Below are 27,004 nucleotides of genomic sequence, written 5' to 3'. Positions count from 1 at the left end.
TATGTGTCTCGCTCATCTGTCTTCAGACAGACGGAGCAGCTCTTCGTTTCGTTCAGCGGACATTCCAAGGGACTAGCCGCGTCGAAACAGAGCCTATCCAGATGGATAGTTGACGCCATTGCGCTGGCGTACACTTCCAAGGGTATGCAGTGCCCGTTGGGTGTCAGAGCGCACTCCACGAGAAGCATGGCTTCGTCGTGGGCCTGGTCAAGTGGGATTGCCTTGCAAGATATATGTATGGCGGCAGGCTGGGCCTCCCCGTCTACATTTATAAGGTTTTATAACCTAGAGGTTCCCGCCTTACAGGCCAGGCTGTTGTCGGTCTAAATATACCAGTACTGTCTGTTCTGATGCTATCGGTTCAGAATACTGTGTCTGCTGAGCACTGCTCGATGAGCACTGCCTGCTGATCGACCGCAAAATGCTTATGGGCAAATAAATAAGACCCACAATTTTCCATCAGCTCAGGCCGTACTCCGCCCTGTCTGTATGATGTAATTTGCGTCTAAGGGACGCTGCTATATGTGGAAGAGCGCGGCTCCGCCCCTCCCTCTTCCCGGACTCCCTGTGAGTTCCCCTGGTGATTATGCACTATATGAACCCCGGGCTTTCGCCCTTGGGTCTTTGGTGTCAGATCCCAGCACGCACAGCGTTTTACATTGGGTCCCCTAGCGTAAGATACTTACGCAGTACGAGAGACCTCTCGCAAGAGAACGTACTCGGTTACTAACGTAACCTCGGTTCTCTCTAGAAGAGGGAACGAGTACTGCGTATCTTGCCGTGAATGCACACGCTCTGGTTAGCTTCGGCGATGAAAAACCAGATATCAGCTGCCTGCGAGCTGTATTTATAGGCCTAAGCCACGCCCGTTTCGGCGGGACGTGACGCAGTGGGCGCGAAGCACCCTCATTGGGTCTGACGTCATGCTAGGCCTCGCTCGATAGGCTGCTGCAGTTGCCGCAGAACAGCCAATAGGCACACAAGAGTCTTGCCTATGTCTGTATGCTGCCGCAACGCATTTTACAATAATACAAAATTAAGGATAATTTTTTGGCTTCAATATCTCGCGGAAGTACGATTCTTCACGTAAGTGAATAAATACATAGATCCACAACCAGCATTCATATAACCTAATGGTCTGGTGGTAGAACTTTTGTTAAGTGTTAGATATTCCGTATTCTAATCTGCCCTCGTATAGTTTTATACAAATCAATTATTTAATAAAAGGTCTTAAAATTGAGTATATAGTTTACCTCATTAAAATAAAAAATGTTCATCAATGATTGTATATCAAGTGCAGGAACACATTTGAGTACATTTTGTTTTGTGATTTCTCCGGAAAGAATTGAGTCTCCACAATGGCATTAAGTGATAGATTGACGCTCATCTGTGTGAAGACTTCATGAGCCAAAAGAGGAAGTTCCGCTGCCACTGATAACATTGGCAACGAACACTCAGCATGATTTCAAAAACAACACATTAAAGCGCCAGATCGCCTCTTATTTAAGACAAATAAACGTCAACTGGATATGTTTCATTTCCATTAGGTATCCGTGCTGCAAAATTTTTCACCCCCAAAAATGGTGGGGACAATATCGACCCTGGCAAAAAGTGGTGGACATGTCCAACCCTCTAATTACGCTTGGAATATAAATCTCGCTGTGAATCATGTGTGTGCATTTACCCTGAGCTCCACAGCTGATATGTAACCACTGCTGTCAGCATCATGTTTCCTCCAGATCTATCATGGGAAATGTGGAAACTTTTTAAAATGGAAAAGTGAAATGAGAGTGTGATTATGTGAAGTGAAAGGTTACCTTCATAAATTCCACACTGTTGTCTAATAGAGCCTCTCTACGAAAGATAAGAAGGAAGTTCTCATCCTCGGGCAGGATCATATTCGCCATCTAGTATACATGCATGCATGCACGCACACACACACACACACACACACACACACACACACACACACACACACACACACACACATGACATGTTTACGGTTTAGTACCAGCTAATAAAGAGGTTTAATCATACTGAAATCAATTATGCCACCACTCATAAAAGTGAATTACTTCCTTAATGCAAGGCAGATGTCATACCAATGTTTTTGCCCATATGCTAGTGTTAGATACGGTAACTAGAGTGCTCAAGGTGGATGCTAGGTGGTATCTTACTGGCCCAAGTCTATGATATTTTGGTCTCTTGATATGGCTCAGGTCCCTCTTTTTTTTTGGGGGGGGGGGGGGGGGGGGGGAGGGGTTACCAGTTTTATCATCAGGTTATTTATTACCAATACCCTTGCCTTTGTGTACTATTTTCCTGAATATAATGATTTCCTGAATGATCCTCTGTCCTAATATTTTATGAGTAAATGCCCTCTTTGTGTAGCGTTGCCTGGAAGGGGAAAACAAGACTACACACAAACATAAACAGATTCAAAATTAGCGGCGTGCAGTCCATAAGCTTTGAATGCTCTGCATACCCAAGCCAACTGAGAGAATGGGTTTGTGGACTCGCTAATTAATTACTATTTCTTTAAATCTGTGATTCTGTGCCAGTTATGGAGGGTTTCGGGTAAGCGGAGATCCACAACAGCTTTGGCGCTATGCTCTGTTGTCATCATTGTTCTGCATTCTCATAGGATTGCTGGCAAATGGGTGATTACATTGCGCAGGGAAAGCCATAGATATAAAATACATAGAATCCCCGGTGTTGCCAGGTTGTGTGGTTTTGAATTTGTGCCAATAAAAATGGGTTTGGGCAGGTGGACAAAATTGGGTCTGGTTTGGGGCCAGTTCTGCGTTTTTTAAACATCCACATTTTATTGGCTTAATTGGTTAATAAACAAAACTCAAGTGTGCATGCACTTTTATGCTTGCTACAGACTGCAATTTTGGCAATCCTATAAGATCATAACAAATCACACTGGATCTATTAGACATGGATCTAATAAACTTGGGTATGACATATACATAAGCTACGTCCGAAAACTTAACCAGCTGACTTGTTGCTTCGCTGCCCTATCTGGTAATGACTTTGCAGGCAGTGTCTGCGCACAAAGGTACCTCACAAAACTGATTTCAGAGTTCTGAGGCAGCATAACAGTTTAGAAATGACATCATAGGTGTCAATCGTTGATCAAAAATGTACATTTACACAAACTGATGACCAACCGCAACTTTCAGACGTCATCTTTATTTTTCTAGCTCAACTGTCACAGAATGGAAAGCACAGGATTGTGGGATATCAAAGGCAGTGAAGGATACATCTATGCTGCCGTCAAAAAGAAAAGAGAGAAGAAATAGCTATGAGGCATGCAAATTTTGTAAATGGGGCTTATGTTAAGTATAGTTTTAAGTTTTAGTGCCATGTCGCGTATTTCATGTTGCATTTTTATTGGCTAGTCAGTAGACATTGGTCGTAGCAGCAAACACATTAGGCTAATTTGAGATTAGCAAAATCTGCGCAGAAATGATCACTGGTGATCACCACGAAATGCATGCTGATTGGAAATGTGTCCGAGTCTAGTCCGACTGGCTTTGATATGAAGGTAAAAGAGTAGCAAAACTCAAGAGCACATAGATGTAAATTTGAGAACTTGTACAATAAATATTCGTACTTGTACGTGAACATTTACACTCACAGCTCCAATGTGAAAACCTGTAAAAATCTGAAGTTGAATGTTGAAATTTGAACTCGCAGACAATAGTCACAAACCTGTATTCTAAATTTGAAGCTGCAGACATGTAGTCACAAATGTGTAAAATGCCATTCGTAGTAAAACAATGACAGACACAAATTTGTAATATATATATTTGCATTTATTCTTACATACACATTCGCAGTACAACCTCAATTATGCACTTGCAACTTCTCAAATCTGTCACTGCAATTTCAAATTTCGAATTTGAAATGGGACTTCTATTGTACGCGATGATGTCATGAAACCCTTGTCCTCGGAGAAGGTCTGAAATGCTAACATGGCTTAATGCATTAGACTGATATTAAAAGAAATAAATGATATTATCAAACTCAGTAATAATAATGCATACTACAGAAAAGCAGCTGAGCACAGAATATGAGCGCAACGCGTTTAATTAAGACAGTTGTTTTAAAAGATCAAACTCAGGAAACACCATACATTAAGCCATGTTAGCGTTTCAGAGTGTCCTCGAGGACGCGGGTTTCGTGACATCATCGCGTACAATAGAAGTCCCATTTCATTGGCGAGGCGCCAACCAATAAAACGGCTCCTTTGAACAACCCTGCTCCTGCCCCCCTTTCTCTCTGGCCGCCACTGAGTTTCAAGTGCACAAGTTAGTTTTGCACCTAATATATCGTGAAAAGAGTAGCTAAAGTCAAGGAGCGACATTTGAAATTGCAGTGAGAGATTTGAGAAGTTGCAAGTGCCTAATTGAGGTTGTACTGCAAATGAGAATGTAAGATTAAATGCAAATATATATTACAAGTTTGTGTCTGTCATTGTATTTCTGTGAATGGCATTTTACAAATTTGTGACTACTTGTCTGCAGCTTCAAATTCACAATACAGGTTTGTGACTACCGTCTGCGAGTGCAAATTACAACATTCAACTTCAGGTTTTTATTTTACAGGTTTTCACATTGAAGCTGAGTATAAATGTTCGCGTACAAGTACAAATATTTATTGTACAAGTTCTCAAATTCACATCTACGTGCTCTCGAGTTTTGCTACTCTTTTACCTTCATACTTTGATGTCAGTGTCAGTACTTTGATTGTGCAGTCAGGCACAGTTGCTCTCCCCCGACTGCGCTGATCAAAAACATGATGGGAAAGGATTTACTGAAGACACAACTTAATGCTCGTTGGTTTAAACTAGTCGTTCTCAACCTGGGGGCCGTGAGACAACTTAATTTATATATTTAATATAATGAATTGATTTTATTATTAATAAGTTACATTAAAAATATTATCAAAGCATCACCTCGGCCTCGCTATACCATAATATTTCTGCATGAACACAGTTTATATTCACATAGTTGTCAAAATTAATGTACTGTGAGTGTTTTATAACGGAAGCTCACAGAAGAAGCGTGTTTTGAAGAAGTTTGTGAGGATCAGTGGTGTTTATGTACGCATGGGCATCAGACGCTCCAAACATAGACACAATACTTGTTCTGACAGAGATTGTTCTGTTCACTGATGACATTGACCCACCTTTAGATTCAGATTCAGATTCAACATTCAGAATGTTTTTGTGTGAGTTTATTATTATTTATTATTATTAAATTTTAATGATCCGTATGGTAACTATATGCAGCAGTCCTTTGGCTCTGTGGTCTTGTTTGGTATGGCAGGTTGACTTGTGCGTATTTGTTTAATTTACTGTATAACTGAGCACATTTTTGAGCACACATGAGTACATTTTTAAGTTGTAAAGAATGTCTGCAGTGATATTTTGGGTTTAAATCTATATTGAAATTATTTTGTTGGGGGGGGGGGGGGGGGGGGGGGGCTTGTAGTATTGATTCAGAGAGGAGGGGGGCTTTGGAGTAAAATGGTTAAGAACCACTGCTTTAATCCTTTAATTATGATTAATTTAATTGGGCCACGAAAAATCTCCTTTCTGAGGGTTGATAGATGATCAATACTGAGTGTTCAATAGACTAACAGATTAACTGATTGTAATATTAATTCAGCTTCATCAAGTTAATTCGATTAACTGATCTAAATATTTACAATTAATTATAGCACATTATTATTAATTATTCATATTTCCCTTTTGAGCTAATTTGCTACATCTCTTTCCCTCTCTCCCCCAGTTTTTCTCTCCTTCTCTCTTTTTTCTTGTTTTGTAAAAGTTAAGGGGAGGCAAGACAAATTATTTCTACAGTTAAAAACCACCAATTCTTACAGGGGAGCAAATGCATTGAGAATTTGGAGACCCCTTTGTCCAAAATCAAAAGACATTTTGGACAATATTAAGCTTATTAAACTTGTATTAAACTTGTGAATGATGCCACAGTTGGATGTCCATTGTTAAGAGTGAACCTATGTAAATCCTGAATTTGCATAGTCGGGAGTCAGGAGTTTGTTTTATTAGTTGTTTGTGTGAGACTGTAATTATGAGGGAGGGGTTTCTTTCAGAGAAATTTGCATTAATGAGAGGGACAAGACAAGGGGATCCCTTGTCACCCCAGATATTTGCTTTTTGTATAGAACCCTTAGCACAGAGTATTGATTTAAAAAGGTGGAAAATATTACAATTATCTTTGTTTGAAAAAATAAGTACAATTAAAATGAGTATACTTCCGAAATTCTTATTTCTGTTTCAAATCTTCCAGTTTATATACACCTTAATAGATTCAAAAAGTACCAAAGCATTTTTAGAAAATGTATTTGGGATGAAGGGAAACCAAGAGTAAGGTTTTAGAAAATAGTAAAGGAATGGGGTCTAGCATTGCAAAAAAAAAAGCTTGATGCAATTAGTACATTAATATTCTGTGGGAGAAGGAAAAATATGAATAATTGTAACCTTTTAAATGTTGGAAAAGAATTTGTAAAGTGGTGAGTATTAGGGTTCATGAAATGGTTTCTTTAAGAGAAATGTCAAAAGATCCAGATTTTAAACCAAATACTTTTGATGATGTATTTAAGGTTTGGGCTAGCAAAGGGCTTATTAGATTTGATCTTATTAAATCAAATTTATGGAGACAACGCGATGGGGACATTTGAGAAAAAAGGGGAAAAATATGTATTGTCTAGCCTATAGGAAACTATTTTCAAATAAGAAGTTATTTAAAAGATTAAATTAAAGTAAAAACTTTAGACGATATTCAACCTCTGATGTGCTTTATGATTAAAGTTAGAAAAATTTACGGAGTATAGAGTATAATTTAATAGGACGAATAAATAATATATAAAGGATAAGATTATATAGTATTAAAATAAAATGGGAAGTTGAGTTAGACAATAAAATAACAGGAGGAGATTGGAAACAAAGTTTAAAAGAAATTTTTAAAAACCCAGCAATCTCCATATTGGCAAGAATACACTTGGAAAATTAATATGAGATATTTTATAACACCAGAAATATCCTCTAAGTATAATCATTCATCTTGATGGAGAAATTGTGGTGAACTTAAAGCTCATTATACTCATATTTTATATTTTTTAAATAATAATAATAAAAAATTGGACATAAGTAATTCAGGTAATGGAAGAAATGTTTAAGAAACCAAATATAGTAAAGACAAAATATAGTTTTGGGTATAGGACCTATGCTACTTAATAAAGATGAATTATATTTATTTAGAATACTAAGAATTACGGCTTTTAAAGCAATAAAAAGGTTTAAAAAAAAGAATACCCAGTTTTAAATGATTAGATAAAAGTTCTAAAGATCTAGGTTAGATCTAGGTTCTAAAGTACATTCAATGGAGACCATAACATTTAAAATGAAGAGTAAAAGTTTACAGTTTAAAAAGACATGGGCGCCACTAAAATCAAAGAATATGTTATAAAATAAAGGAATATATGACATTAATTACTTTTTTCATATAATCCTCCATTTTAATTGATCTAGCTACTTATTTTATTTATTTATATATTTATTTATTATTTTTATATTATTATTTGATGTTTAAATAATTTTATTTGAATTATTTATTAGGAATGGAAAGACATAATTAAGTATAAAAAAATAAATAAAAAAAACTTTATTATCTTACCAAACATCTTTTGTGTTCCAGAGAAGAAAAAGTCATACAGGTTAGAACAACATAAGAAGGAGTGAATGATTAATTTTGGGGGGGGGGGGGGGGGTGGACTAGCCATTAGTAGTGTACAGCTTTACAGCCCATACTTACATGGTGAAACAGTGGCAAATGAAAACGGCTATCACCTAGCATAAGAATCAGTTGTTAAATTGCAAAATCTATAATGTGCTTATGAAACTACACATTTGATTTCAGTAACAATGTGGTTCTGTACAGCACATTATAGCACTTGTAGTTTTAGCTCGTCTCTGACAGCTGGAAATAGTTATATCTAATCCAGTGTTTCAACCATCCTCAGCCTCACTTTACTTACAAATCTATTGCACAAATATGTGAAGGAAGCAAAACAACCATTTACATGACAAAGCAAATAATTTTTATGTCATTGATCTGCAGGGACGTGCACAGACATTTTGAGGGGCAGGGGCTCAAGTGAAATAAAGGGCACTTCTCATAATTACGTTTTTTTTTTTTTTTTTTTTTTTTTTACAAAAAAGTATATATTAACGCAACTCTGACTTCCTTTTTAAAAAATTAATAAAAAAAAGTTAATTAATTTGATCTTCCTCAAACTCACGCAATTGTTTCATTTTCAAAAGATGTCTACAAAATAATCAGTTCACACAGAAACCATGGTCTCCTTAGTATTTATTTAGAATAACCTAAATAACTGCATCAAGCTGAGGGGTGTGTTTTACTAATAATTTGTTTATTTTTGCACAAGGCACTACATCATTTTAATTATTTTGGTGTTATTAGAATACATAACACTTTAAAATCAACAGAAATATTCACTCTAAACTGAAGAGGGCTGTTGCTGCTATTTTGTTAACTTTACTGAAAAAATCACTGCAAAAATGATTGACAAAATACAAAAATACAAAAATAAATTGTATTACTAACTTATTTTATTACATGACTTGGTTGAATTCCAATGTAGAATGCGGTGTGTTATTTCTTGATAACAGACCGCTGTGCGGAGTATAACAGACCGTTGCCATGAAAAACAGAGCGTTGCTATGGACTCACAGGATTCTAACCGTAGAGACGGAGCGTACTATTTTCTTTAGCGGAAGCAATACAATCAGGTTTAAATCAATAAACTCCCTTTTAAATCAATATTTTGAGAGAGAGAGAGAGAGAGAGAGAGAGAGAGAGAGAGAGAGAGGGGGAGCGCTTCAGAACTCCTGACCTGATATTTAGATATACTATTCTTCAATAAATATATTTGTTTGACAGGGAAGCTGTGCGCAAACAGGAATATATATTATTTAAATTTTTTTTTTTTTTTTTTAAAGCACCCCAGAAAAAAGGGCACTTTCTCTCCAGGAATAAAAGAATAAAAAGGGCAGGTTCTCAAGCCCCCTTTGATGTCTATGTGTGCACGTGCCTGTTGATCTGACTAGTGCAACCGTGCTGGAAACAGCCGGAAGCCATAACGCAGCTAGATAACAGCTGCAGCAAACCTCTGCCATCAATGCATGCAGAAAGTAATTCAGCGCTTTGTTTGTTTTTCTTTTCACACAGAAAGACTAATTATAGAGGAGTAGCCAGAATGTAAGGCATGTGTTTAAAAACACTATGGGTTTTTATTATTCTCTTCCATGCTTAATTTTTACCAGTTCCATCAAATGTTGATCTGATCTGATATTACAGGAATATTCATTTTTAAATATCAGTTTTTACTTCTATATAAGACTAAACACTAAATTTTTTTTTAAATGAAGGGAAAAGTAAAAAAAAAAAGTGATGTACTTCCTCGATCTGCAGGCGTCCATCTGATGTGACATCATAGGCAGACATAAACCGCTTCTTTATCTGCTGCACGCTTCCCTTTGTTATCTTTTCCTAAGGAGAGTAGAGAAAACAAACTGGTTACCATGACCACATTTCCATAATTTACCTCTCATTAAGCTCACCAACATCACTCTGCAAAGCCATTAGATTGGTACACCTGTGCACCAATAGAGATGCCCTTAAGATATGCTGGTACACAGTGAACATCTGGCTCATCATTAATTTATAAAAGCCTGCTTGCTTACATCAATATAACGCTTATTCACTGAGTGTACACATTTAGCAATATCAACTTCAGAACTACTATTGTGTAAAAACAATGTAACACTGTACATTTAGTCAAAAGTTATATGAAACATTTGTGGATCATATACACGATCATTGTAGATCTAACTACAGAAGTGGCTTTTAGAATCAGAGAACACAGAACATGCATTTTTATCTTATGTGTCTAACCACAGTTTCCTGAAAAAGTAAGTGTTGTTTGATTTCCTCAGAAGTTATTTGAATTTCAGTCACAAGAGTACATGTGCGTACATTTTTTATAGCCTACTATGATTACTATAGTGTGGCGAGCAGGACGAGGCCAAGGGCATCGCGCAGGTGTCACTCATCATTAGTCACGCCACCGGCCACGGCCGTTCTCACAGCCCTCGGCCTCGTCCTGCTTGCCACATATAGTTTCTATAAATATAACATAAATAGTACCGTTACTGTTACTATAACTGTGATAAACTGTGGCATTGACCATCAAAATAAAACAAAATGACCATTTCTAGTACCACAACGATTTTAAAATAAATCAGCAGATGTTAAATGGCTGTTGACTTTATTAAATGGCTAAATGGCTGTAAGCTTCCTGCAGAAAAGAGAGGACGGATTCTAGTGTGTAAACAGCCAGAGAAAACTGAAAAAAATAGTTGTTCTTCTTCCATAAATGTCAGCAATGTAATCAATAACACCTGTGTCATCAAAAATAACAATTATACCGGTGCTGAGTCCAAAATGTATTGGACACACTTTATGATAAATTTCATCAATGAAATTAGCAAACATTGGTTTACTAAAGATTATTAATTTATGTACATTTAGATTTACAAGTAACTGTCAATAAACTTTCTCATCTATTTGTATAGCTATCTTATTTAAATGTGCACAAACTACAGTTAACCATTATATAAAGTTTTTTTTTTATATATATATTTTTTTTTTTTACATACCTCTGGGCCTAATTTCTTCAGCATGAGCAGGAAAAAGTCATCTAACTCTTTCCCTTCAATGTAGCCATTATCTGCAGAAAAGTATTTATCAATGCAATTTTATGAACAGATACAGATAGAGACAATACTTAAATCTAAACACAATACTCACAATATATGTAAATATCACATCTGAAAGCAGAACTGAAATGATATTACATTCTCACCATCAGCATCAAAGTGTTGCCAAATCTGTAGAAAACCAGCAGCATCTAGGTTGGCAAAAGCACAGTCCATGATGGAAAAATAGCGTTAAGGATACAGGGATTATAGAGCAAGAGTAGAAATGCTCCTGTGCTCAGAGAAAGCGACTGCATATGTGGCCAATTTCCTCTGACTCACTGTGTCAGAAAAAAAACCCCTCCTCTTTCACACCACGTATCAGTCATATGCTGAGAGCCTGATATGATCTAAGGACAAACTTTAGTATGTTTTATCATGATCAAACTGTAGGCTTATTACTTATTACATGTTACTTCACATTCACTACCAGAAACTATTAGCAAACTGTTTGAATAAAAAGTAGGAAATGGAGGAATACTACAACTGTAGAATATCTAATATAATGGTGTACATAGCAAAAAGCATGCGTTATTTCTGTTTATACATAGATTCCTCACCAATAATAAGTCAAAAGTTAATATAACATAATTATGCACAGTACACACATATATATTATGTAAACACAAACTTTTATTTTGAATGCGATTAATCGTTTCACAGCCCTAGTAAATTCATGCTTTGCATCAGCTGGGTATGGCAGGGTAAATGACGGCTGTCATAGTCTATATGGTCGCCCTCGCCCAGTAAGTTTTTAAAATTTTTAATATTAATAAATTAAGGCGAGACACAGGTGAATAGGGTAAAAATTTTAACTAGCAGATATCACCATGAAACTTTCCTAGTTGATTACCTACATTAAGATGAGAAAAAAATGTATTACAAGTTTTCTATAATTTAATGTTTAAATATGCAAATTAGGCAATATCTAATTAAATATGTGCTATTTTGCATATATTTTAAAAAACGAAATCTGAGTATTGGATAAAGCCAGGTTAAAAATTATTTTTTCATTGTGTTCACATATTAGATGGGGAAAAAATTACAGAGGGATTTATGGATATCTACTTTTGTTATCCTGTAAATCAGAATATACTGTCAATAGCCTTAAAAAAATGATTTTCGCCATGTTTTTGGGAATAAAATGTTATATAAATCAGGCTAGGAATAATATATTTACAAATCCCTCTGTAAATGTCTTCATAATATAACTAGGTACAAGACTGGAAAGTGTGGTGTATATCGGTGCTACTGAAGTGGAGATTTCGTACTTGGAGTATGAGAGAAAGGTCATTTTGGGCTTTGAAGATTTATCATCAGCCAATGAGATTGCGCATTCAGCCCTTTTACTTTCACGATTGGTTGCTGATAAAAAGGAAATGACCATATTTGGATCCGACAGCATTGTAAAGGAGAGAGAGCTTTCCGGCGTGTGCGTGTGATGACAGGAAGAAGACAGAGATCGCGGAGCAGCGGGAGGATTAAGAACGCCAACTTTTGTTGAATTTATGAGAAATCTACAGACGCGAACAGAAAAGTGTAGTAAAATAAAGACCTAAATGTGTATGTCGGACTTTTTTTCACCACAAGTCTGAAAGAAGACATGTTATTGAAGACAAATATCCCAAAATCTCAAAATTGACCAGTAAAAAACCCCCGATGTTTTTGCCTGCCGTGTCTCGCCTTAAGATATAAATCAATATAAATAGTTGTAAATTAAATATTTTAAACACTTATACAAAAAGGAAAGAATAATGCATTGACTTCGGTATAATAGGCCTATTAACGTTCACGCATGAACTGTCATTCAACCGGACAACATACAAATGACATCTGACAACCGGAGAACAGGGAACAAAAGAGATATTAAAATACATAGGCTACTCTTCTGGGTTTTATGATGAAGGCCTTGTGTTTTATTGAAATTTATTATAATTTATATCTCAAAAGGATGCGACCACCTTATACTTCAGAACGCTTGGAATATACTGCCCTTATTGGATAGGGTTATTTTATGACAGATTTGCACCGGCTTTAAAAATCAAAAAAAAAAATCCACCATTCTCTGACATTAAATGGGCAAGTGCGAGCAGGACTTTTTTTCTCTGTGTGTGTGTTCCGTAAAAAGAAGGTAATGAGCCTTTAGGACAACATAAGGTGAGTGAGTTACCCTAGTTCACAGTTCCAATAAGTTGCAATGGGTTAAATAAACTCAATAAACTGAATGAACTAAATAAGCAGATACAGAGCACAGACCAGTAGGCTATGTGTTCAGGAAATACGCAGCAGTTACATACATAGATACAAGTGCTTGAATTTATTTTGTTCAAGAAGTTTTCTAGAAAAAATTCCATATTATTCTCTCCGGTCCGCTAATGTGTTATTTGCCAACACTTTGTGGCCTATGCACACTAGCTTGCTTGATTTACGTTTGTTACGTTTAGATTTACGTGTTACGTTAAATGTTTCCTGCGTGAGGTACTTTGTGTTGTACGTTGCCATGATGTTCACCCCCACATGAAACTACTGCGATAGTACCTCAGTGTTTCACAGACACACCGTGAAACATTGCAAAAATAGGCTGGTGAAACATTGCAAAAACAGAAATACGACAAATAGAATATAAGATCTCTGTCAAATGCTTTTTTGCATAGTTGTGTTTGACACATGAAAACTGTAACAATGTATCTTACAAGGTAACACGACGTAAACTTGCTTTCACTCGAAATGTGTCCCCACATTAAGTCCTTGAATTTGAGGGTATTGGACCTGGAAAGTCCTTGAAAGGTCCTTGATTTTGAAGTTAACCAAGGTGTGGGAACCCTGTTTATTGCACTGCATGATGATTTGATGTTGACACCGACACACTGTTTTTTATTTTTTTATTTAGTTCAACACTCAACAACCAAATCCCTAGAAGCTTGTGAACAGTTTTGTTGTGGCTGCATGCAAGTTCTGCTAATGGTGCCCTGCATGGTGCAACTTTCTAAAAGTGTGTGTATTATAGTGTTACTCCGATTCCTTTATTAAACAAGTAGGCCTAAGCATTGAATTAAAGGTGCTGTATTTAACTTTTTGACTGTACTAAAGCATAAAAATACCGTAATATGTCTGCAGATATTTAGGAAACATGCTAAGTTCATGTTCTCGTTTCTCTGAAAAACAATACTATATCCAGTTATTCTACTTTGAAATGTGTGTTCCGTGTCGAAATGTCTGTTTTTGTTTTGGTCTATGCGATACTGCACACTGACAGTTTACCCAATAGTATTTTGACACATCCCAGTTTGACAGTTGGCGGAAAACACAGCATATTGCAGTCATCTCTGGGCCAGAGATCCCATATTCTACAAGACCTAAAAAAAACCTCGGCATCCATCTAAAAATCTCTATGAACTGGAGCATATTAAAACGTGGATAAATCAACTCATCAGCTTGCAATGTGTAAGTCTCCTCGGCTTTCATTGTCAATTGTGCTCGCTCGCTGTTGCGTGTCCTCAAACTGGCAACCCGTATGAAGTCTGAGGAGGAGGGGGCGGGGGAAACAACTCTCTCCAATATTTAGAATTTGGACTGCATTACCCATTTCAACCACTAGCTGTCAATATTACATACTGCACCTTTAGGGCCCTATCGTGCACCCAGCGCAATTGACTTTGTACACCGACGCATGTATCATTCCTATTTTGCACCCGACGCACAGCGGACTTTTCCCTCGACAGACGCACGTCAGTAATGTAGCGTATGGATGAAATCACGATGACTGACTCATTCTAAGATTTCTGAAAGCTTTTAACCTATTGACTCATTTCATGTAAATCACAGCTTAGCGCCAACGAGTCTGGATCGAATTGCTCCCTTTGACACGTTTGTTCAGAATTCAGAATGTAAAAAAAGAAGCAGGATACAGTATATACATATCCTATATTGGATATTAACATCCAATAGTGTAAATCGCGGCAGCAGCTTAAGTTTGGTAATCCAAGGCATTGTTGTTTATGGTTACTTCCGGGGTTCTTCCCACCGGAGCCTCACTTTCGATTTCAAAATGGCGGCTGCGTGAAATCAGCGTATTGGTCGGTTCACCCAGTAAAGGTGTGGACTACGATTTCCTTAAAGGACAATGCACCGTCATCATCACTTACTTTTCTCTTCTTCAAGTTCTCTTCTCTCCAAGTTTGTCCTCTCTAAGTTTGTTTTGTGTTTTACCTTTGTTTTCTTAGCCTTTTGTCTTAGTCTTATCTCCGGCATCTCGCCTTGTCTTAGTCTCTGGCTCATTCATTTCTATCTACGAGTGAAATGGACTTAGCCTGAATTTCCGGCAACTCTGCTTACAAGTAAACTGTTTGAACTTCCCGCGAACGACACGCGCTCCGGAAGAACCGAGTGAACGCTTCAAACTAACGGACACACCGAGGACGGACACTCACACACACGCATTCTTGCTCAGCACCAAAGAACGATGCAAGTATTATTTCTATTGAGATTTAAAGGGATAGTTCACTTTGAAATAAATTTTTGGTATGTTTTAGCTTACCTCAAGGGTGTAGGTGTCTTTTTTTCCGCAGTAGTTTCAATTTTGATATTTTTAGGTCAAACCGTTCTTGTCTGTCAGTCATATAATGCAGGTCTATGGTCATCACCTCAAAGAGCATGCACAGAGTCCAAATTAAAACAATTCCCCGTCGTCCAAATTAAACAATTCCCCATCGTAAGTACACATTGATGGCCTAAGACACGAAACGAGCGGTTTGTGTGAGAAAACGAACAGTATTTATATCGTTTTTACCTCTTATACACAGCCATGTCCAAGTGATCTGATCTGACGTGTACGCAGACTGGTGCATAGATATATACACTAGATGTCGCCTTAAAGACATTCGTTCCAATGAACTGCCGTAGACAAGGCGACATCTAGTGTGTATATATCTATGCACCAGTCTGCGTACACGTCAGATCAGATGGGGAATTGTTTAATTTGGACGACGGGGAATTGTTTTAATTTGGACTCTGTGCATGCTCTTTGAGGTGATGACCATAGACCTGCATTATATGACTGACAGACAAGAACGGTTTGACCTAAAAATATCAAAATTGAAACTACTGCGGAAAAAAAGACACCTACATCTTGGATGCCCTTGAGGTAAGCTAAAACATACCAAAATTTAATTTCAAAGTGAACTATCCCTTTAAATGCATTTAAGGTTGTCTGATTCTTTGCTGGCTCTCAAAGGTTAACTGTTTGTGATATTTTGCCATTCTGTGATCTGCTCTTTCTTTCTTTATTTACTTTCGTTATTCTGTTTATATATATATATATATATATATATATATATATATATATATTGTTAAATGTAGTTGTATGTTTTATAGTTTCATTTATTAAAAACCCATTATACGCTTGATTGTCTCTGTCTGCTGCTCACCGAACAAAGTCTCTTAAATGTGTGATCTTAAGCTACAAGCTTTATATTGTTGATTAGCCTACAAGTTAGTAATCTTATACAACAGGAAAGTTATTCTTCATGACCAGAAGAATAGCCTTTCTTGAGAGTTTATAAGAATAATAATCCTCCTTGAGAGTTGATAAGAAGATCGTATGGTCGGTTCGGTGGACGAACGGATTATTCGATGTGAAATTCATTCAGTAGGTTATTCTGAAATTTGATCTATCTGTATATTCATAATTGATTATAATTCATTGTGGTTAATTATCTATATATAGAGATACAAATATACAAGCTATGTATACCCTTTTGGGGCGATTTAAAATGTGTAGGTAGTAATTGATCATAACCAGTATGAACTTGCGCTCCCGGGGGTGGTTCAGCGCAAACGCTCCCTGGTGCTATTTTGCAGTTCCGGAAAACAATTCCACCACAGACCAGGAAAAACCTAGTCTAACCTAGTCTAAAGTCAGTGGCACGTTATTCAGATGCTATTTTAAGGGCGCATGCTTGGCCATAATGCACAACACACATACACTTTGCTTCTCTCATCTACATATAGATGCAGCAGTTGCCATTTTTGCAAACCATACATAATTACAAGGAAATATATTCCACACGAGGGAAATCATTGTGGTGTCCATGAAGATGTGAAAAAAATAGGCATAAATCTAGCTGATACATTTACCCAAATTATTATACGCCTGTTTAACCGAAGCTTATTTGGGTGGGTTTCTCCCATCCCCATACAATGTCACTTCTCTGTCTTTTACGGCCCTGGCGAGAACGTAGGTCTCCTCGGCTATGAAACGCTCCTGGTGTGCGCCTGGCAAATCCGCCGTTATAATAGCAAACCGCCATGGAACAAGCTCGCCTGCTTTTAAAAGGAATGTGAGACTTCCGGTTATGAGGGGTGCAGAGTAGTCGCGCGCTCAGCCTGCTCCCGCTGTTTCATTTTTAATTTTCTTGTTAAACCTTCATATTTTCATTTATAGTGTCAACAAAAGTTTAATAAACTGGTTGTAAGTGCTCGGACCACTTTATCATGTCTAAGACTAAAGGAAAACACGCAGAAAAAGATAGGGAGTGCTCTTCAGCGGCTAGCATTTCCATGGCTGACATTAGCTCCCTGCTGGATGAACACAGAGAGGCCCTTTCAAGGCAAGGCAAGGCAAGGCAAGTTTATTTATATAGCACATTTCATACACAATGGCAATTCAAAGTGCTTTACATAGAAGAAATTAAAATAATAAAAAGAAATAAGAATAATTAAAACAGTTTAGAAAAATAAAATGAAATACAGTACAGTACAGTCGGACGAACAGTGGCACAGTGCTCATTCAGTAAATGCATAGCTAAACAGAAGTGTTTTGAGTCTGGATTTGAATGTGACCACTGTAGGAGCACATCTGATCTCTTCTGGAAGCTGGTTCCAGCTGCGGCTGGCATAATAGCTAAAAGCAGACTCACCATGCTTAGAGTGAACCCTTGGTATTTCTAGCTGATATGATCCTAATGATCTGAGTGATCTGTTGGGTTTATATTCAGTGAGCATATCTGCAATGTATTGAGGTCCTAGGCCATTGAATGATTTATATACCAGTAATAATACTTTGAAATCAATCCTAAATCTAAATAAATAAATAAATCCTAAATTTCAGCTGATTTTAAATCCTCATTCGAGTCTCTTGCATCTACACTGGACAGCATTCATTCTACCATTACTGATCACGGGCAACGTATTGACTCTCTGGAAGTTAACACCACTTCAGTTGACCAATGACTTCAGCATCTGGAGGGCGCCTACTCCGCTTTGCAGAAAGACAATGAGCTGCTCAAACTCAAAGTAGCGGATTTGGAGGGATGCAGCAGACGCCAAAACATTCGGATTATAGGCTTACCCGAATCGATTGAAGGTCCTCGTCCATCCACGTTCTTTTCTCAACTACTTGTTGATGTTCTTGGCACGGAGGTCCTCACTTCGCCCCCTGAGTTAGATCGCGCGCACGGGAGCCTTGCTCCTAAGCCGGCTCTGGGAGGAAGGCTGCGGCCTGTTATCTTGCGTTTCCATCGATTCCAAGTTAAAGATGTGGTAATCCGCGAGGCTCGCAAATGGGGTGTCCTGCTTTATAAAGGCCATACGATTCATCTGTTTGACGACTACAGCCCCGACGTATTGAAGCAGCGCGCCGAGTACAGAGGTCCTATGGCCGAGCTATACAAGCGCAGGTACAAGCCGGCGCTCCTTTACCCGGCCAGACTGCGCATCACTCTACCCAACGGGGATAAAACATGGCTTCAGTCCGCTTCAGATGCTGTCAAGTTCGTCCAGGACCAGGACTTAAACACAAACTCGTAAACAGGCCAGTTGACACTTTCTGATGTCACTAGATTGGAGTTTCTGCGGCTGAAGCTGCTATGGCGGTGCATACCTTTTTCCTGTCTTTCATCGTAATTTTCGCCTTATAACGGACGGTAAATGCATGTTACGGTTTTTTAAATATTGTATATTTAGATTTTTATAACATGCATCCTCGCACCGTACACCTGCTGTAAGGTGAATGCTGTTTTGTTATCTTTTCTGCTGACTATTATATGGGCCTCCCGGGTCTTATAAGTACAAGCCATGTTTCTTTCAATGTGTTTTACTTGTGATGTTTGACAAGGTTTAACTTGCACTCTTTAGGTTTAATTGCACTTGTATGTGGGGGCAGTGCGATTGTAATAGGGAAGTAGTAATACTCGCTGATCGTTGTATCAGAGTTGTGTCCGTTGCTGTTTTTGTTCTCTACGGCAACCGGGTTGGGTTTAGTATGTTTGTTTTTGTGTGTGTGTGCATGTTTGGTTTCTTGTGCTGTGTGTGGTGGTTTTTTTTTTGTTTTGTTTTTTTTCTCAATTTTGTGTGCTACCTCCTTCTACTTCCTTTGTGCTGCTGTGAATTTGTCATGGGTGCAGATTTGTTGGATTATATCACCTCTAACATATCCTTTCTATGTTAAATTATAATGCCAAGTTGGCTTCTAGTGGTGGCTTGAGGTTTACCAGCTGGAATGTGAAGGGGCTAAATTCACCTGTGAAACGCAATAAAGTGATTGATCACTTATGAATTAAGTGATTAAAGAATTAAAGAATTAATCACATTAGTTAGTTCACTAATGGGAAATGAGTACATGGGTTGAAAATGGGCTACACTGGGGACTAATTCAGTTGCCTAGAAGAAGTGCAAACAGTCAATCCCAAAGGTTGATTACATGGGTAGATAATACACAAATATGCAGCCTATTTTTATTGTTATTTTGACACTTGAACATGTGACTTCAATCTATTAAAAATCTACAAATGCCAACACAATTGCAATTTTACCCAATTTTCTGCCATTTAAAAGAATCAAGGCCCTGCGGACACTGTCACAGTGTGGTGCAGAAGAAGAGGAGGAGTCAAAAGTTCCAATGAAAACTTTTACTCACAATATAATTCAAACAGGTACATAGAAGACGGGCAGTATGTACACACACTTAATTCAACGGTGACAAATACAGAGGAAAAAAGTTTACAAAAAAAAAAAAAAAAAAAAAAAAAAAAAAAGGTTAACAAAACTTTTGCAGGATGAATCTCGCGAGATTTCATTCAGCAAATCCCATCGTCCATGCCCTGATTCGCGCCCGCGGAGGCGCGGACGCGGCCGTTTATATACTGTCTATGGACGCGGCCCGCCGCCCGCGCCACTTTCACTCTCACTCACACTCACTCTGCTGGAAGGAGATTCCATGGGGAGATTCTTGCTGTCAGTGTAGTCAAGGTAAGAACTACAATAATTTCAAAATTGAATTCAAAGAAATTGTTTTCAAAACATAATGTTAACCAAAAGCTTCTCGTCACGATCGAATTTCAGTTAGAATTTCGAGTTCCCTCAGATCGCGCCATATTTTCCCTTATTTCTGGCGCCATGACCAAGCGATCTGTACGCTAGAGTTACATTCTTCTTATTATTTTTTTTTATTGTTAATACACAAACTGTGTATTATAACAAATTGATTGGAGTCGAGACCAGCTTAACTATGTTAGTTGAGTAAAGTTGGCAGTAAATTCACAGATTCGAACTTCCCGGGTCAATAACTCGTGAGCTAAACATTGTTTCTGCACAAATAACACCTCTTTTTAATCGTAGTAATGTAGACAATCAGCTACAACCTAATTTTGTGTATTTTAATTGTATATACAATTGTAAATATATGATTTTTTTATGAAAAATATTCAATAACTTCACTGTAATTTACTGTATTGTTGCCAGATTCAGTACACACATCACTGCTGCCCTGATGGTTATACTACAACACTTATTTTGGGAAAAATCTATATTTTAAATTGTATATACAATTGTAAATGTAGAATTTTTATGATTTTTATCAAAAATATTCAATAACTTCACTGTAATTTACTGTATTGTTGCCAAATTCAGTTCACACATCACTGCTGCCCTGATGTTTATACTACAAACACTTATTTTGGGAAAAATATGTATTTTAAGTTGTATATACAATTGTAAATATGATGTTTTATGATTTTTATGAAAAATATTCAATAACTTCACTGTAATTTACTATATTGTTGCCAGATTCAGTTCACACATCACTGCTGCCCTGATGTTTATACTATAACACTTATTTTGGGAAAAATATATATTTTAAATTGTATATACAATTGTAAATGTAGAATTTTTATGATTTTATGAAAAAAATTCAATAACTTCACTGTAATTTACTGTATTGTTGCCAAATTCAGTTAACGCATCACTGCTGCCATTATGGTTATGCTACAACACTTATTTTGGGAAAAATATATATTTTAAATTGTATATACAATTGTAAATGTAGAATTTTTATGATTTTTATCAAAAAAATTCAATAACTTCACTGTAATTTACTGTATTGTTGCCAAATTCAGTTCACGCATCACTGCTGCCCTTATGGTTATGCTACAACACTTATTTTGGGAAAAATATGTATTTTAAGTTGTATATACAATTGTAAATATATGATTTTTTATGATTTTTATGAAAAATATTCAATAACTTCACTGTAATTTACTGTATTGTTGCCAAATTCAGTGCACACATCATTGCTGCCCTGATGGTTATACTACAACACTTATTTTGGGAAAAATATGTATTTTAAATTGTATACAATTGTAAATGTAGAATTTTTATGATTTTTATGAAAAAAATTCAATAACTTCACTGTAATTTACTGTATTGTTGCCAAATTCAGTTCACACATCACTGCTGCCCTTATGGTTATACTACAAACACTTATTTTGGGAACAATATGTATTTTAAGTTGTATATACAATTGTAAATATGATGTTTTATGATTTTTATGAAAAATATTCAATAATTTCACTGTCATTTACTATATTGTTGCCAGATTCAGTTCATACATCACTGCTGCCCTGACGTTTATACTATAACACTTATTTTGGGAAAAATATATATTTTAAATTGTATATACAATTGTAAATGTAGAATTTTTATGATTTTATGTGTTGTAGTATAAACGTCAGGGCAGCAGTGATGTGTGAACTGAATCTGGCAACAATACAGTAAATTACAGTGACGTTATTGAATATTTTTCATACAAATCATAAAAAAATCATATATTTACAATTGTATATACAACTTAAAATACATATTTTTCCCAAAATAAGTGTTGTAGCATAACCATAAGGGCAGCAGTGATGTGTGAACTGAATTTGGCAACAATACAGTAAATTACAGTGAAGTTATTGAATATTTTTCATGAAAATCATAAAAATTCTACATTTACAATTGTATATACAACTTAAAATACATATTTTTCCCAAAATAAGTGTTGTAGTATAACCATCAGGACAGCAGTGATGTCTGAACTGAATTTGGCAACAATACAGTAAATTACAGTGAAGTTATTGAATATATTCTTTCATAAAAATCATAAAAAATCATATATTTACAATTGTATATACAACTTAAAATACATATTTTTCCCAAAATAAGTGTTGTAGCATAACCATAAGGGCAGCAGTGATGTGTGAACTGAATTTGGCAACAATACAGTAAATTACAGTGAAGTTATTGAATTTTTTTCATAAAAATCATAAAAATTCTACATTTACAATTGTATACAATTTAAAATACATATTTTTCCCAAAATAAGTGTTGTAGTATAACCATCAGGGCAGCAATGATGTGTGCATTGAATTTGGCAACAATACAGTAAATTACAGTGAAGTTATTGAATTTTTTTCATAAAATCATAAAAATTCTACATTTACAATTGTATATACAATTTAAAATATATATTTTTCCCAAAATAAGTGTTATAGTATAAACATCAGGGCAGCAGTGATGTGTGAACTGAATCTGGCAACAATATAGTAAATTACAGTGAAATTATTGAATATTTTTCATAAAAATCATAAAACATCATATTTACAATTGTATATACAACTTAAAATACATATTTTTCCCAAAATAAGTGTTTGTAGTATAAACATCAGGGCAGCAGTGATGTGTGAACTGAATTTGGCAACAATACAGTAAATTACAGTGAAGTTATTGATTTTTTTTCATAAAAATCATAAAAATTCTACATTTACAATTGTATACAATTTAAAATACATATTTTTCCCAAAATAAGTGTTGTAGTATAACCATCAGGGCAGCAATGATGTGTGCACTGAATTTGGGAACAATACAGTAAATTACAGTGAAGTTATTGAATATTTTTCATAAAAAATCATATATTTACAATTGTATATACAACTTAAAATACATATTTTTCCCAAAATAAGTGTTGTAGCATAACCATAAGGGCAGCAGTGATGCGTGAACTGAATTTGGCAACAATACAGTAAATTACAGTGAAGTTATTGAATTTTTTTGATAAAAATCATAAAAATTCTACATTTACAATTGTATATACAATTTAAAATATATATTTTTCCCAAAATAAGTGTTGTAGCATAACCATAATGGCAGCAGTGATGCGTTAACTGAATTTGGCAACAATTCAGTAAATTACAGTGAAGTTATTGAATTTTTTTCATAAAATCATAAAAATTCTACATTTACAATTGTATATACAATTTAAAATATATATTTTTCCCAAAATAAGTGTTATAGTATAAACATCAGGGCAGCAGTGATGTGTGAACTGAATCTGGCAACAATTTAGTAAATTACAGTGAAGTTATTGAATATTTTTCATAAAAATCATAAAACATCATATTTACAATTGTATATACAACTTAAAATACATATTTTTCCCAAAATAAGTGTTTGTAGTATAAACATCAGGGCAGCAGTGATGTGTGAACTGAATTTGGCAACAATACAGTAAATTACAGTGAAGTTATTGAATATTTTTGATAAAAATCATAAAAATTCTACATTTACAATTGTATATACAATTTAAAATATAGATTTTTCCCAAAATAAGTGTTGTAGTATAACCATCAGGGCAGCAGTGATGTGTGTACTGAATCTGGCAACAATACAGTAAATTACAGTGAAGTTATTGAATATTTTTCATAAAAAAATCATATATTTACAATTGTATATACAATTAAAATACATATTTTTCCCAAAATAAGTGTTGTAGTATAACCATCAGGGCAGCAGTGATGTGTGAACTGAATTTGATGACACTATAGTGTGTGACAGTGAAGTTATTGACTGTTTTCGTAGTAACGCTTTTCGGGTTTTGCACTTTGCAGACGGTCCCTTCGGATCTGTCTCTCTGCCGCTTGCGCATAGAGATCAATGTATTTTGTCCACTGCGAGGGAAAGCTTGTTTGGAGGAAAATTAGGTTGTAGCTGATTGTCTACATTACTACGATTAAAAAGAGGTGTTATTTGTGCAGAAACAATGTTTAGCTCACGAGTTATTGACCCGGGAAGTTCGAATCTGTGAATTTACTGCCAACTTTACTCAACTTAAAAAGTTACCACTGTTTTACGATATAAATCTCACAATGGCAGCAATTTTTTAATTTGTATAAGATGTGCACATCAAACACCCAAAATGAAAGCAGGACTTGTTAATTTTTCGAATGCAATTACGAGAGAAGCCTGTTTAATCGTGTCTGCTCCCGTTTATTTTGTGATCACAGAACAGCATACAGCGACCATTTTAGCTTTTATTCTAAACGTGTGCACATGAAATATTTGCATTCTCAAATGTTTAATTTTAAATAAATCTTTAATACAGTAAATGTCTATTTCGTCACATTCAACTATCCACTGAATTATGAGATCTGAGAAGCTTTAACACCATCTCCGCACCCCTCGGATTACTGTGCTTTTTTTCCTTTCTTTCTTTAGTTAAAATAACATGCACAAAAGATACCTAATATAGTTACACTTTAGAATACTGTTCCAAATATTTAGTAATTCCTTCTGATGGATTTGGTAACGCTTGAGTCATTACTGGGTTACCATGATCTTTAGAAATAATTATACATTATGAACCTTCTTAGTAGTTCTCTGGGAGGTATGAAAAAATAGCAGTTATTGATTAGTAAATAGCAAGCGTGCCGCACAAGCCCTGAAAAGTGAAGCCAAAACGTCTCGATCGCCCCCCGGTGACTGGTCCTAGTATAGGTCATAAGCCCCGCCTCCCCGTGTTATTCAACGGGACGTGAGACCAAATAAACAATTAATTTACACTTCAAATATCTTTTTTCCAAAGGTGGTTTCTTTCATTTGCTGTCGTTTTTATCACGCTGATGTAAGTTCAAAGTGTCTGTTTCAAAAATAAGTTGTTTTTTAGTTAGTTACGTGATGCGGTGACGGTGGTGTAACGTCATGATTGACAGCTGTGATTGACAGGTTCTCTGAGCGAAGTAGTCAGTGAAGCACCAACGGACATTTTTTTCTGGATCTTCGGAGGACTGAGGAAATTGTATTTACTTTATTTTAACAAGCCTCTTGTCGTACTGCAATACATTTTTTAAAAAGTCTGCAGAATGCACTCTCCCTGAGTGCTTTCTGCGAGAGTGAGGGCGGAGCGTTGATTTGGTGGCTTTACTTCCTGCTCACTACTGCGCAGGTCTGGTCCCGAGATCGCTACTGCGCAGACTCAAGTTCCAATATGTCAGCGCCATATCGGGACGCTGGCGGCTTCAGTTCTCATCAATGGAAGAGAGCGAAGGGGCGTCGTCCATCTTTTTTTACAGTCTATGGTTAATAGTGAACTACCTCATTCAACTGAGTGCTATTACTTATTATTTCATTAATCAGAGTTCCTTGTTAGTTAATAGTAGTTACTATGTTAATAGTGTGTTACTCATTTGTTCCTGTGTAGTTATTCATTAATGACAGAACAGTATTCTAAAGTGTTACTCAAAATATTAATAACAATAATAATAATTAGAAAAATTTAAAGAATTAGAAAATTTGAAAAATGTTCGTTTAATAAACATTTGCAGCAAAAATGTTGTGTATGACAGAATATTATATCCGATACCTTTATTGTATTTCCTGGAAAATGTCAAGGTAGAGATATCTGCTTTGTTGCAAAGGCTCAAATGTGGAATTTAATCTCACTCTAATGCTCTTTATGTATTTTACAGGAAGCTTGAAAAAAAATGCCCTTACAAACCAAATTACCAGAAGAGAGGCTGAAAAGGCAGTGTCAAAGTGGCTAATCAGTGCCAGGGACAGGGGAGGAAACCGTACTGCGAGGGCACGTGGTGGAGAGCAAGATTGGTAAAAGTTTTAAGATATGCTTGTTTTTATGTGGAAATACAAACTTTAAAAAAGACCAAAATGATTCATAGCGTAATCAGCGCTCAAACGCACACATAAAGCTTGCCACAGCACACCGGCAAACATAATGATTATGAGTGTCGTGAAAAACAGGAGACTGTCTAAACATTTTAATAATATATTGATAATGTTTTCTCTGTTTTCGGCTGCAGAATTTAAGTTGACGATGCTGACTCGTTGCCTCGCTGCCCTATCAGGCAACGACTTAGCAGGCAGCGTTTACACACTAAGGTGCCTCACAAAACTGATTTCAGACAGACTTATGAGGCAGCATAATGGTTTAACCCTCTGAGGTCGAGAAACGCGCCCACGCGTTTTGCTGGATTTTTTTCACATAGCAGCAACATAAACTTAAAAAAATTCGTCATTTATGGTCATATAAATAAAATAAATACATGATTATAAACTATAGAGGGTCTTCTTTTTTTGTGTACACTCACATTAACATCAAAACCTTGTTTTTATTTTTAAATAAATAAAATAAACAGGGTGCGCTTTCAGCTCACTCTGTCTCCGCAAAAATCTTTCTGAAACAAGTCTGGAAAACTCAGCGAATACTTATCACACAACCATGAAACATGCGTCTAAAGAAAGCTTTAAATTTCTACTTTAAAATAAAACAGTTCACATTCAAAACAAATATTCTCCTGCAATGTAATCTGTATGAAACTAAAGAGAAGTACAGTTTCTCCCGTCTCATCTAATTATCTGTAATTAGTTCACGCCCTCTCGCAGAGCGCGCTATTCATAAGATAATGTGCTGAGGTGATCTATGCAAAATAAGGTAAACGCCCCCTGAAATGAGTTCACACCCACTCGCAGAGCGCGCTATTCATAAGATAATGTGCTGAGGTGATCTATGCAAAATAAGGTAAA

The 27,004-nt window shown here is 36.1% G+C and overlaps 1 protein-coding gene and 1 long non-coding RNA gene across 2 annotated transcripts in view; one reads left to right on the top strand and one right to left on the bottom strand.

Annotated features, from left to right (window-relative positions):
* Positions 1-11,143, bottom strand: part of scgn (secretagogin, EF-hand calcium binding protein) — a 36,624-nt gene extending 25,481 nt beyond the window's left edge. Inside the window, exons 1-5 of the mRNA XM_082150472.1 lie at positions 10,984-11,143; positions 10,778-10,848; positions 9,516-9,608; positions 1,818-1,907; positions 1,685-1,741 (exon numbers count right to left, since the gene is read on the bottom strand). Of these exons, the coding sequence (XP_082006598.1) occupies positions 1,685-1,741; positions 1,818-1,907; positions 9,516-9,608; positions 10,778-10,848; positions 10,984-11,053 (381 nt within the window). The 5' untranslated portion in view covers positions 11,054-11,143. The remainder of the gene's footprint in view (positions 1-1,684; positions 1,742-1,817; positions 1,908-9,515; positions 9,609-10,777; positions 10,849-10,983) is intronic.
* LOC309484269 lies at positions 1,917-9,468 on the top strand. The gene is made up of 3 exons (XR_014200804.1): positions 1,917-2,730; positions 2,981-5,092; positions 5,505-9,468. It is a non-coding gene; the product is annotated as an uncharacterized lncRNA (long non-coding RNA).
* Positions 11,144-27,004: the final 15,861 nt, after the last annotated feature.

Source organism: Leuciscus leuciscus, assembly GCF_965113295.1.
Source record: "Leuciscus leuciscus genome assembly, chromosome: 20".
Lineage (NCBI taxonomy): Eukaryota > Metazoa > Chordata > Actinopteri > Cypriniformes > Leuciscidae > Leuciscus > Leuciscus leuciscus.
This window is presented reverse-complemented; position numbering and strand designations above follow the sequence as displayed.